At 39.3% G+C, this 13,290-nt stretch overlaps 1 protein-coding gene across 5 annotated transcripts in view; it reads left to right on the top strand.

Annotated features, from left to right (window-relative positions):
• Positions 1 to 13,290, top strand: part of kidins220a (kinase D-interacting substrate 220a) — a 55,524-nt gene that overhangs the window by 3,248 nt on the left and 38,986 nt on the right. For all 5 annotated transcript variants that reach the window (XM_037796182.1, XM_037796178.1, XM_037796179.1 and 2 more), the window contains exons 2-13: positions 2,507 to 2,665; positions 5,111 to 5,209; positions 5,907 to 6,005; positions 8,451 to 8,549; positions 8,924 to 9,022; positions 9,256 to 9,354; positions 10,676 to 10,873; positions 10,985 to 11,083; positions 11,441 to 11,539; positions 12,431 to 12,529; positions 12,700 to 12,877; positions 12,964 to 13,128. In XM_037796182.1, coding sequence (XP_037652110.1) covers positions 2,534 to 2,665; positions 5,111 to 5,209; positions 5,907 to 6,005; positions 8,451 to 8,549; positions 8,924 to 9,022; positions 9,256 to 9,354; positions 10,676 to 10,873; positions 10,985 to 11,083; positions 11,441 to 11,539; positions 12,431 to 12,529; positions 12,700 to 12,877; positions 12,964 to 13,128 — 1,465 coding nt within the window. In that variant the 5' untranslated portion in view covers positions 2,507 to 2,533. The remainder of the gene's footprint in view (positions 1 to 2,506; positions 2,666 to 5,110; positions 5,210 to 5,906; positions 6,006 to 8,450; positions 8,550 to 8,923; positions 9,023 to 9,255; positions 9,355 to 10,675; positions 10,874 to 10,984; positions 11,084 to 11,440; positions 11,540 to 12,430; positions 12,530 to 12,699; positions 12,878 to 12,963; positions 13,129 to 13,290) is intronic.

The following is a 13,290-nucleotide window of genomic DNA, read 5'->3' as shown; positions in this document are numbered from 1 at the left end:
TACCTCTGGGTCTGAAAAGTGAAGCCAGTGTGGAAGTACCTTAAACTTGCATACTTTCTAAAAGCCAGCAGGGGGTGACTCTGGATGCAAAAAGAAGTCTGATTGTATAGAAGTCTATGAGAAAATGACCCTACTTCTCACTTGATTTATTATGAGTTTATGGTCTCAATCGCTAGTTTCAAGTCTTCTTCAATACAGCATGATGTTCATTTAGTAAATTATGGTCCCATTTAGAGTCAAATAGACCATAAAGCAGGGTATGCTTTAGGGCGTGGCTACCTTGTGAGTGACAGGTCGCTGCCACGGCGTTGTCCAGTCTGGGAGTTGTCCGTGTTTTTGTCGTACAACTTTAACTCTTTCACAGTGTGTTTCCAGTTCATGAAAGTTAATTGTAAATAGGGCTGTCAAAGTTAACGCGATAATAATGAGTTAACGCAAATTCATAAAGCTAAATTGAAGATCCTCCTGGCATCATGTGAAACTAGAAACTCTAAGGAATCCATTGGTCCAACCATGTCATACTAACTTGTTGCAAAGGAGGCTAAATAATGCTCCAAACTTTGGCTAAATTTTTGCGAGGAAAAACTGTCTTGGACAATTTCAAAGGGGACCCTTTCAAAGGGGCCATGTTATGATTTGAGTTTTTTGTTTTTTTTGCTAAATGCAGTACCTGTGAGTAATTTCTGGACAATATTTGTCATTGTTTTGTGTTGTTAATTGATTTCCAAGAATAAATATATAAATACATTTGCATAAAGTAAGCATATTTGCCCACTCCCATGTTGATAAGAGTATTAAATACTTGACAAATCTCCCTTTTAAGGTACATTTTTCACAGATAAAAAATGTGCGGTTAATTTGCGATTAATCAAGATTAACTATTTTAATCGATTGACAGCCCTAAATGTAACCTTTTGTGGCCTAAAAATGTCTTATTCAGCGTTCGGTTGTATTTAGCTCCACCAAGATCCAAGATGGTGACGGCAAAAATGTCGAACTCGGGGCTTCAAAACGGCAGTCCACAAACCAAAAGGTGACGTGACGGCGTCCACTTTTTATAGACAGTCTATGGTCAGTGCCCAATAGTGAGAGAAATGTCATGTGTGAGTACTTCTGTTGAACTTCAGGGTAAAAATGGTTAAAGATGACTGAGGAACATCACATGATAGTCTGTCATGGGTTTAATATAATTCTTTAGAATGAAGGAGCCTTATTATAGATAATCCCTCCAAACTGGGCCGTCTGCATTGATTTGTCAGATGCAGACATTTGCCTGTGTTTTACTGCCGTTTCCCCATCAATACAAAGCCGTTTCAGTGAAATACAGTGCACCTATTGTACTTTCATGCACTTAACAAAACAGAACTTTTCTTGTTTAGTGTACACATGTTCCACAAAGTCCAATTTAAGGCAGTGGAGGAGGGCAGAGCTGAGGTCGTTCTTGATATAATTGAAACACACAGTCGAGTGCACCAATTGTCCACGTCATCATTAAATCAAAGGATCAAAGTTTTAAGACTATTGTTTGTCTTTAGCGGTATTTGATGACTTGGTGGACTTTCTTGAACCGAGCATTGTGATTTCCCTGCCTTCATTATACTGAGCAGAGCAGATTTCACTTCATGTTTTCAGCATGAGCAGGCAGACTGAACTAACCTGAACTGAACCAACTCCCCTGTTAGCTCTTGTGTAATGAGCATGTTCAGTGTATTGTCCTGTTGTAGGGTCAAACGGAGGTCTGCACACTGTTAGCCTCCAAATAAATAGTTTATTTCTCTTTTTAAGGCAAGGTTTCCATCTGTAAGCATTGTCCTATTGTAAACACACTTACTTTCAGGTTGAAACAGACACATGTAGACCATTTCACAGTTGTAAATACAAACCTTCCAAATGTATCCCAGTTTATTTCCTGTTGCAGTGTATATGAATGACATAAGCTCACAGGAAGTAAACATGGACCCAAGCTGTTGCCTAGCAATGCAATTCCGCTGAAACTGTCTATAAATGTGTCTTAAATGTTGACGTTGGTGGTCCACTTTGTTTGTGGAGGCGTATGTTGTGCCTGGTGTGACAGTGAAGGCAGATACAGATGCTTGTACAGCAAAATTGACACTTTCTGACAATCTGCTTTTACTTTTAAAAGTGAAAAATAAATTCAACAATGCATGTGCAAATACAATTTCCATGTTTTTTGTTTTCTAAAAGACTTAAAAAGTTGTATTCAAAATAGGACCCTCTTTTCTGATTGTATGTTGTGATATTCATAGCAAAAAGATGCAGCCTCTGTTTTTTGTTTGTATGGGTGAGTTTGTGCGTGTGAGCTGGTTTTGGACTGTACTTGCTAATTGCCAAGCATCACTTCAAAGATACACCACACCCTCTTCCCGGCTTTAAATTCTGCTTCTCTCTTAGTAGTGCTGTACATTTAGCTGTGCTGGCCAGATAGATACCATTCGTATCTTTAGCCTTCTGCGAATGCTAATCTGTTTTCCTCTTCGCTCTACAGTGGTGTACAGGTGGTTAGTAGTCAGCCATGGATACCACCACCTCCATGAAGATGACCTCGATGGCCATCCAGAGTCTGTTCAGCTACGTGGAGGAGGAGAACCTGGCTGCCATCAAAGCACATTTGGACAAGTTCAAAGACGTGGACAGCAGGAGCGATGTAAGTCAGTTATAACACAACAACCATCCGCTTGGTTCAAGTTGAATATTTTGGGGAGCAGACAGTAATGAAGTAATGAGAGGCTCTTTGAGATCATGTAACAAGTGTTTTATGGGAAAAGTGATACTGGTAGTGAAACAATCCTACTGAAACTGATTGTAAAGAGAAGACAAATTACTTTAATTGAATCAAATTTTAATTTGAAAGTGGACAATGTACATTAATCAACATTCAAACAAATGTAAATGTACCTGAGTTAGCTGAGAGACTAGTTTTCATCGGCAGTCCCTTTGCATGACGTTGTTAGGCATCCTAGAATATTAAAAATAATACAATATGTACAATAGTTAAGAACATACTACATTGGTAATTAGCATATATGAGAGGACAAAATACAAGTACAGTATGAGTAGCCTTCAGTCATGTTAAAGGTGGATAAAAATAGCATCAGTGCCGACATTGTTGGTTCTCAACAAGCCATTTCTGGACATTACACTTAAATGAATAATATGATATAAAACTTGATATTGTGTTTGGCTTATGGAGGGTTCATATTTTCTTTTAAATTGCCCCCCAGGAAGTTTTCATGTGTCATTATCACTTTGTGGAGATCTGATTTCACTTTGACATTTAAGACTCTTTATCTGTTTGTAGCGCTTTCTGCACCTTTTTATAAAGGTAGCGCCCTGTGTTTGTAAAACTTAATTCCTAGGTTGGCTTTAGTTAAACCCTTATTCCTGTTGTTGCTTTATTTTAATAACCCATAATTATTTCCTCCCTATTTCTTATATGTGACTGCACTGTGGTTATGTTTATACCTAATAAAAATCACATAACAAATATGTCCCCAACAATTTACTCAATTCATTAACTACAAGGGAAAGATATCAAAAATATGTAAAATAAAAAAGATTCACAATACTCTCAATAATAGTATACCAAGAAAATAGTACTTTGACCTTTCACAGAGATAAACAAGTCAGTATTAACCCAAGTCAATCTTCTATGTTCCTTTAACCTTCTGGGGTCACTAGCATATATGTCACCCTTTAATGTACTTGGTCTAGCCCAAAATAACATAAAGCAGTACCGAGGGATATGCAATGAACTCTTATGATTTCTTTTACTTTCACCAAAAATAACCTGGGGGGCTACATGTTGATAAATGTAAAAAAAAAAGCCACATTAAGCCCTCTTTGATTTAATTTCATGAAAGGATAAATCATGAAAACTTATAAGGGGGGTAAATACTTTTTATAGGCACTAAGTTCGCATAGAAAAACTAAATACTGATGTAATGTAGAGATTTTAGAGGGGTATGTGGAAAGCCAGACCCTGATATAGCTCATTCCTCTGTGCCATAGGCCCCCATTGTTGTCCAAAAACTATTTAAAAACATCAATGAGCCACACTGTTAGACTGAGTGACCTGTGCCTTCATTTCCATGACCACGCAGTTTATTTTCATATCAATCCCATGTAAATCCTGTATCCTGTATCCTGTTGCTTTAAATACTCAATAGTGAACCCGAAGTTTTAATGTGTTTTAGGGAAGTATTAACCCTTTGTTAAATATATTAAGTTGTTTTTAAAGATGATGTCTTCAGTAAGAATGAATGGGTTGGGTTGGAAAAATATTGGTCTTTTGTTGAGATTTGTTGACAGAAAAAATAATAGAATAACACCATCTTTAACCTTAAAGGTACAGTGTGTAGGATTTGGCAGCATCTAGTGGTGTGGTTACAGATTGCAACCAACTGAGTACCCCTCCGCTCACTCCTCCCTTTCCAAGACTGCAGTAACATGAGCTGCCGGTTGCAAAACCGTGGTAACACCGTTCACCTCACTCCGAGGCCATCCTTACCATAATAACACTACTTTAGGAGCAACGGAAGTCAGACGGTGGCTGGTGTTATCACGGTTTTGCACTTTGCTGCTCACGTTACCACATTTTCACAAGCGTGTCGGAGAACTATGGTGGCCTTCAGGTAACGTAAAAACGTGAAAGGCTCTCGCTAGAGCCAGTGTTTGAGCAACATGGCGGACTCCATGAAGAGGTCCCGCTCCCTATGTAGATATGAAGGGCTCATTCTAAGCTAACAAAAACACAATGATTCTTAGTTTCAGGTGATTATACACTAATGAAAACATAGTTATGAATATTATTTTCCATTTCTGCTAATGGATCCACCAAAATGTTACACATTGTTCCTTAACCTGACTAATAGAAAAGCTTTTTCTGTGTATGTTGCATTAACGGATTGTTTATCAGGTTGTCTTGCAGTATAGGATTTGAGTTAAGTTGTCAAATAGCATCACTTCCTGCCATTTCTTTTTCCAGTGAGTTATCAGAAGGTTACAGAGAAAACAGTGTAATTAATTGGCTTGTTGGTGTGTTAAAATCTTTATCACAGTTTCAGTTCCATCTCTCTCTCCTTTTTTTCAGAATGGACAGACTCCCCTGATGGTGGCAGCAGAGCAGGGCAATCTGGAGATAGCACAAGAGCTCATTAGCAGAGGAGCCAACGTTAACTTGGATGATATTGTAAGCATGCACATGCGTAACAATCTTAAATTGCCTAATATGAACACACCCTCACACACAGGCACACGTGGCGCACCAGTGTCCAGGCACAGGTGAAAAACAATGTGGTCATTTTAACCACATTATCCACTTGACAAAGAAGACGTAGCTGAACCAGCGGCCTTGATGTTCCATCTTGCTGAACTCACCACACTCGGGCTTAGTCCACAGCTATTATGAGCCATAATGATAAGTCATTACACACTTTTACCTTCGCTCTTCTGACTAAATGACAGGATCCACTCGCTGGCCAACACCCTGTACCTTCAGAAGCCAGCCCCCCACACACGTACACACTCACGCATGCATGCATACGCCCTCCCACTTAGACACACGCATGCATGCTCACACACTACACCTCTCATTAACATCTCACGTACATGTAACCTGCTATTACACATGGCACACTCAAAATTGTGCTCACTTTTGCTCTAATGCATAAGAAGAAAGGAGAAGCATTGCATACTATAGTTGCACTTCACATTTTACTCGCTGACACTCCTGTCTGTCCATGCGACACCCTGGTCCCATGAGCACCTGGTATGACCAGCTGGTAGGTACAGTGCTTTGAGCATTCCCCGGGCCGCGTAGACGTTTATCCGACAGGATTTGGAGTCTGATGTGAGTTCCCACGGTAAGAGGTTGTCTGTGTGCGCAGGACTGCTGGACAGCGTTGATCTCGGCGGCTAAGGAGGGCCACATTGAGGTGGTGAGGGAGCTGCTGGAGAACAAAGCCAACCTGGAGCATCGAGACATGGTGAGAACAGAGAGAGGAAGATTTTTCTTCATTTCAAATCTGAGTTTAACACTGATTTTGTTGTTTTATATATGAAAAACTTAATTCTAACATGCCATTATCCATAACTGTATACTTTACGATAATAATAATACCATGTTCTGTAGAAAGGCCATAAAGTTTGATCAATATTAAGTCAAGAAAATAGTAAAAAAAAAAAAGAGGTAAAAAAGGTAAATTAGGTGCGAAAGTTGCGGTGTGAGAATTAGGTGGTTCATCCTCAGGGTCCAAAATTAACAACCGCCAAGTACCAAATGCAGGTTAGATTTTCCGTGTGTCTAAACAGTGCAGCAAAACTGACCATCTTGAGTGCTCCTAGTTTCGTGGCGCTGCTTACCGTACAGGACATAAGCTACTCCACTAAACTATCACTTACCCGCCTCTCAAATGTATTTTTATGCTTGATCCAAAACTACATTTAATCGCAAATACTTCAGCAGAATTTTGAGATCAGGCTTGAATTGATTTACCGTTGAACTATTTATTAAAATAATTTTGCATCAGATTTTGCTCTGGCCTCTTCCTTCAGTTTGTATTCAACATAAAACCTTATTATCTCAATGAAATGTACTGAAACAAATGTATATGACACAAAAAGGCAATCTATTATTTGGGACGCGGTGTAATTGCAGTGGATGAGACGCATGTAATTGCAACGTCCTCAGTTTGTCGCATTTCCTCCCTTTTGTTGTCTGAAATGCCAAGAAAAATATCCTAAAAAGATCAAATAAAACTGGTGTGTAAGGTGGAGCATGACTAAGGCATAGTAACGTATCCTCGGTGCCAAAATGATTTGACAATGTATGTTTCTGGGTAAAAGACGTGATAGCTAAACAACAAAGAACCTTGAGACACCGTGTCAAACTCTTAAATATACTTGAAACATTAAACTAAAACATCAGAGGTTGATCAACAAGATGCTCAAACTTGTACTGTAAGTTTAATCTTGACATGTAGTCTTTATTCGATCAAAATGTAATAAAGTCTTGATTGTATTTGCATTAGTGGTTTCTGTAAAATGACCCCAGTGCTGGTTGAACTGGATGATCCATTAGCCTGTAAATGGACATAAAATGAAATTACTTTATGTGCGATGGCTCCTCTCCAGCAGTAATACCATTTACTGAGCTCTGGTTGTCTCTGCATGGGGCAGTGATATGATTTAGTCCTGGGATGTAGACATTTCAGAGGCAGACGGTCTGCAGGCTCGCTGTAGCAGCTATTCTGTTTATTCAAGAGCAGACTATTTGGCAACATGCAGATGAGATACACATATTTATTACCTGGAGTTCAGCACATTTGTTGTGATGTAGATGTCCTAGCTCGAGAGGCAATGTGCCTTTCCAGCAGCCAGAAATGCTAAAAATGTAATCCTAATGAGAAGTAATGAGTAGTAATGAGAAGTCTGTATTGACATTCAAAGATTACATTTTTTTATTACCTCTACTATTTTATCATGTAAGATGAGACATTTAGAGTTGATTTTACACCTCTCATACCTCTGTGACTTTATGGAAGTGACTCATTGACGTGCGAGGAGTGTCTAAGCTGCACAGGACAGATCACAGCCAGTCATCACAGTGGGATTATAATAAACCACTCTGTGTGATACTGTTCACTCACTGGAAAGTGTGTCACACCAGCTGTAAATAGCACATTTTCCTACCACAAAAGTCTGCTTAGATTTGACCCATGCTGCTTCAATGAAAAACTGTTGCTGCCCTCACACCTTATTATAATAAAATAATACCTATAATGATATCCAGAATATTACATACACATCTTATATTCTATATGTAGAGGTGTTTTGTAGCGACGTGGTTCATATATCTTACGAAAAATTATTCTTAATTTTTCGTGCGTTTTCCAACAAATATACAGCGTCAATTTCCACTCCAGTCTTTTCAAAATAAACTTCCGTCTTCACAGGAAACGACTTTGTTTGGTTTAGGCAAAAGAACGTCTTTGTTAGGTTTAGGAAAGATCGAAGTTAAATTATGTCACACCGGAAGTGGTTAAGCGACATCGGAAATGGCGTAACTTTGACAATACTTGACAAAAACTACATAGTCAGGTTTAGGAAAAGATCATGGTTTGGGTTAAAATAACACCAGGATGGAAGTTATATGACAAATAAATCAACATTGACTTTTAGTTTCACACGGGATACGAACACCGGTCTCCTGGGTGAAAGGCCGGTGTTTTTTGACCTCCCCATCCATCCCGACCTCATCTCTACGTGGTGTTCACCACTCTTTATACTTCCTCATTCACAATTACATGGATAACATACAAATTGATATCGTGGGATATATATATACGAATCACAGTGCACTGTGCAGCCTGTTTGTAGTCATGAACAAATTGTCTCCTCTCAAACTCATCTGTGTTCTGTGTCCTACTCAGGGAGGCTGGACCGCTCTCATGTGGGGCGCCTATAAAGGTCGTACAGATGTGATCCAGCTGCTCTTGGAAAAAGGAGCTAACCCCAACATCACTGGTCAGGTACTGAGATTTAGTTACACCATAATAATAACATCATTGGCATCTGTTGTTTCTTTATGTATAAAATTACAAAGATAATAGGTATGTTTACAGTACATGAATGGGGCAGTTTATTTTACAGAAAGTGTTCACATGATGTGTTTTACTCTGATTACTCCATGTAAATATTAACCAATGTTTCATCTCACTGATACACATTAGTTGTAAATGTCAGTACACATAACTTTACAGTAACAAAATGTAAACACAACCTTCCCCCGTCATCTGCTGTTTCCGTCATGTAAGTTGGCTTAAAGCGTTAGTACAACCGCAGGCCTGACACCGATCATTAGTTACTGTCAGCATGACTTCACCCCTCTCCTCTGGCCCAACAGTACAGCGTCTACCCCATTATCTGGGCGGCAGGTCGAGGCCACGCAGAGATTGTCCATCTCCTGCTGCAGCACGAAGCCAAGGTCAACTGCTCCGACAAGGTAACTACATGCTGACAGATGTTCATCATTTACTTGCTTTTAATCACACAGAAGATGTAGTTAGTGGTATGAGATTAAAAGATCCAAGTGCTTTGGTCCACATCCACCTTCCAGTTCCCCCCAGTCCCTTTTCATTTATTTATTATCTTTCCTTCATGATTATTCCCAAGTCCCCGGGTTGGTGACTGAATAGTATCTTGCTACTCATGCACTCAATCATATTTTCTTTGCAGTATGGTACCACTCCTTTGATCTGGGCTGCCAGGAGGGGCCACTATGACAGTGTGATGCACCTTCTGGCCAACGGAGCTGATGTAGACCAAGAAGGAGCGGTAAGTCGATTTCCTGGGAATTGTTGTTTGCTATTCGTCAGTAGCGTTCAATAGAGATCCAACACTAGTAGAGTAAGTAGAATTGCAGTTTACAATTGTAGTTTACACAATTATGAATAAGACCATATTAGGACTAGACCTGAATATTTGACTATTTGGTTATTCATTCGTTGGGTAGGTAATCGATTTTCATTTTGGCGTTCCGATATATATATATATTTTTTTTAACTCCTTGGGATTACAAACATGCATAAAACACACCAAACCTTTTGGAAAATGCTTCTTATTCAATAACAAATAACACTCCTATAACAAACAATAATGTAGAATAACAGAATAGTTAAAAATGAATGCCTTTTAATTAAACCGAAATACATGTTTTGTAGCACTCTGCCATCCATCTCAGCCATCAGCCATCTCAGTATTTGGGACACCCTTAGACCATATTAGAAAATTTTAATTAGGCGCAATGTCTGACAAGATATTGATTAAAGTAAAATATGATATTTTTTATTAATCAGATAATAAAATAATGTTGATTATTAAGTTTGATCACTATACCTACACAATGATCTAGTTTTTATTGTCAGGGTTCTTAGATGTGTCTGGAAAGTTTGGAAAACCTTTCAAAGTTTGAAGTCTGGAAAAATATGGAAAATTGGTATTATAGTTTTTGAGTGCTGATATCCACATTACAATGCCTTCTATAGCTTTGCAACCACACTTATTTGACATAGTATAATATTTGACAGTGTTTCCTAAACAATGTTAGTATTTGATTTGGTAGTCTGAACAGGTTGTTTAACAGCTGAGCGAGTCCAATTTTGTTTTGGGTTCATCGCGAGTGCCATGACACACAAAGCGGCCTGTTTCTCGCCAGTGTAGTTTTCACATAATCAAGATTTAATGCTCCCCAGTGCCACAAGCTCATTAGTAAACAGCAATATTAAATAATTGATTGCATCTATGACGCAGCGCATCTGTGCTCCTTCGAGTCATGTTGCATCTGTGCTGTCACAAACTGAAAGATGTGATGGTTCGATATGTGGCATCAATAATCGGATGGAACTGGAGTAGCTAATGTTGCAGAGCAATTCATTTATGTGTGATTTAGAGACTCCAGTGCCTGGAAAAATATATGAGTTATTGGGCTTGCTAGGCGATATATCAATAATAAATTGCCATCAAGCCTGTAGTGTCTCCCAGAGCTGCTGAAATAAACTGATAACATTTGGGAAATACAATTTGTTAATATACAGCAATACATTATTGAACGTTTGCTATACTGAGCACCAACCAAGACTTCTTTCTGTCTTTTCAGAACTCAATGACGGCTCTGATTGTGGGAGTGAAAGGTGGCTACACAGAGGTTGTAAAGGAGCTGCTGAAGTGTAACCCAAATGTCAACATGACGGACAAAGATGGCAACACGGCCCTGGCCATTGCCGCCAAGGAGGGTCACACCGAGATCGTACAGGACCTGCTGGATGCCGGCACCTATGTCAATATCCTAGACAGGGTGAGGCCACAGTACAGCAGCATTACAAGCTGGCTGATTGAAGATGTAGAAGAGTAATACAGCATAAATGAAATACAATTCATGTCTCTCTCTGTCTGTTTTTCCTCTCAGAGTGGGGAGACGATGCTGATTGGTGCTGTGAGAGGAGGTCATGTGGAGATAGTCCGAGCTCTGCTGAACAAATATGCTGATATTGACGTCAGGGGCCTGGTAGGAGCTCCTTTCCCACTATCTCTGCTGCCTTATAGATGTTTATAAACCGGCATGAGGCCTTCTTGTGTTCTCTATGTGATATGTCACACTGATACTCAACACTGTTTTGCTCTGTTGTTTCTTGGTAAACTGAACGTTATTCCATGGGGTTACACAAATTTACACAAGTATTATTGCTATATAAACAGACACTCCTTGATGCCCTATGCATTATTCTACACACATATATACATATAATAGGCACAATACAAAATAATACACTGCATTCTCAGTTATGCACACTAGTCCATCTTGACACAGTTTCTTTTTTCTAAGATTAACAAGCTAGTATTTGCCTTGTCCTTTCCACATCAGGATGGAAAGACTGCCCTCTACTGGGCAGTGGAGAAAGGCAACGCTATCATGGTGAGAGACATCCTGCAGTGTAACCCTGACACCGAGAGCTGCACTAAGGTACGACACACTCGGTAGTAAAATGCACACTCTCTTATCTTTTAAATTTCTTCATTGTCATTTCTAAAGTATCATGTTTCTCTCTTTATTTCTCCTGATTTCTCATATATATTTAACCTTTTCCACTCCACCCCTCTTTTTCATAGACCCATTTTTGTCTTTTTCAGGGGGGGACAAGGGCTCTTTAGAGGGAGATAGCAGGTCAACAGTAGATGTCACATAGAAGTTGTGTGCATCATCTGAAAGCTGTGAACCTGCAGATTAATTTGAGATGCAGCTCAGCACTGTGTGTCACGTTGTTCTAGTCATAAATCAGAAATTAAAAAAAGAGATTATTTAATTAATTAATTAAAATACATTTTGAAAGTGTACAAGGTCTCTAGTCTGTGGCTGTAAAATGTCATGAGGCTGTGATTTTCCTAGAGGTCACAACAGATCATTTAAAAAAAATGGCCTCACTACAATGAAGGTTTTCTAGTTTCATATGATACCAGTAGTTTCACTCTAGCTCTAAAACTGAGCCTGCTACAGCCTCTGAAAAAAATGAAGTTGGTCGAGGGTGCCGGAGCCCTCAAGGAGTGGAAAAGGTTAACATATAAAAGTTTAAAATATTTCCATTCACTGCATTAAATACGATTAGTAACAGAAATCTGCTGTTTTTGAAAAATCTGTAAAAATACTGTTGACCAAAAATGCAGGCAGACAACCATGAATATTGCCTTATAACAGCCTACCCTAGGCTTTCTTTCTTTCTGAAAAACTACTGTGTGTAGGCAGTGGTATGTTTTTTCACTTGTGTACTGTTGATTAATTGTAATTTTAAAGGTCCATTGTGTTCTGTTAAAAATTAATTTCAGAATGATATCGATAATGTGTGTCTTTGCGTTTTAGGATGGAGAGACCCCACTCATCAAAGCCACAAAAATGAGGAACATAGAGATAGTGGAACTCCTGCTGGATAAAGGAGCCAAGGTGTCTGCAGTGGAAAAGGTACTTTTTAAAACACATGGCATGTTACACACACATGTGCGGAAAAATCTTGTCATAACCATACTTTGGCATTATTTAGTTCTGGAGGTTTTCTTTTTGCCCACTTTTTTTTTTTGGAGTGTTTTCCAGATAGTTAGTTTTCAGTCAATTTGGTGTTTTTCTTCCTTCAGAAAGGTGACACGCCCCTCCACATCGCCATCCGAGGACGAAGCCGAAAGTTGGCTGAGCTCCTGCTGAGGAACCCTAAAGATGGCCGCCTGCTTTACCGCCCCAACAAAGCTGGAGAGACGCCATACAACATCGACTGTACCCACCAGAAAAGCATCCTCACACAGATATTTGGAGCCAGTATGAGCCATTTTTCCATTTCACTTTTGTCTTCTCTTATATTCTTCTGCACTGTTTAACTTTTTCTCTCCCTCTTTCTCTCTCAGAGCACCTCTCCCCCTCTGAGTCAGATGGAGACATGTTGGGTTATGACCTGTATAGCAGTGCTCTAGCAGACATCCTCAGTGAGCCCACCATGCAGCCACCTATCTGTGTTGGACTCTACGCTCAGTGGGGCAGCGGCAAGTCTTTCCTTCTAAAGAAACTGGAGGGTAAGTAAGCCCACAGCGTTAAAAACTGTCTCATACAAAGATGAAAAGTACCGAATTATGAACATTTGCTTTTCTGGACAGTGCCTTTCCTTAGTTCCTTCAATGTAAATGAGTTTGTTTTCATATTGCTTCTTATCCTCACATAATGTCCTATATTTTAAT

The sequence above is a fragment of the Sebastes umbrosus genome, chromosome 16, assembly GCF_015220745.1.
Source record: "Sebastes umbrosus isolate fSebUmb1 chromosome 16, fSebUmb1.pri, whole genome shotgun sequence".
Taxonomy (NCBI): Eukaryota; Metazoa; Chordata; class Actinopteri; order Perciformes; family Sebastidae; genus Sebastes; species Sebastes umbrosus.
The sequence above is the reverse complement of the archived record's forward strand: the minus strand, read 5'-3'. Positions and strand labels throughout refer to the sequence as shown.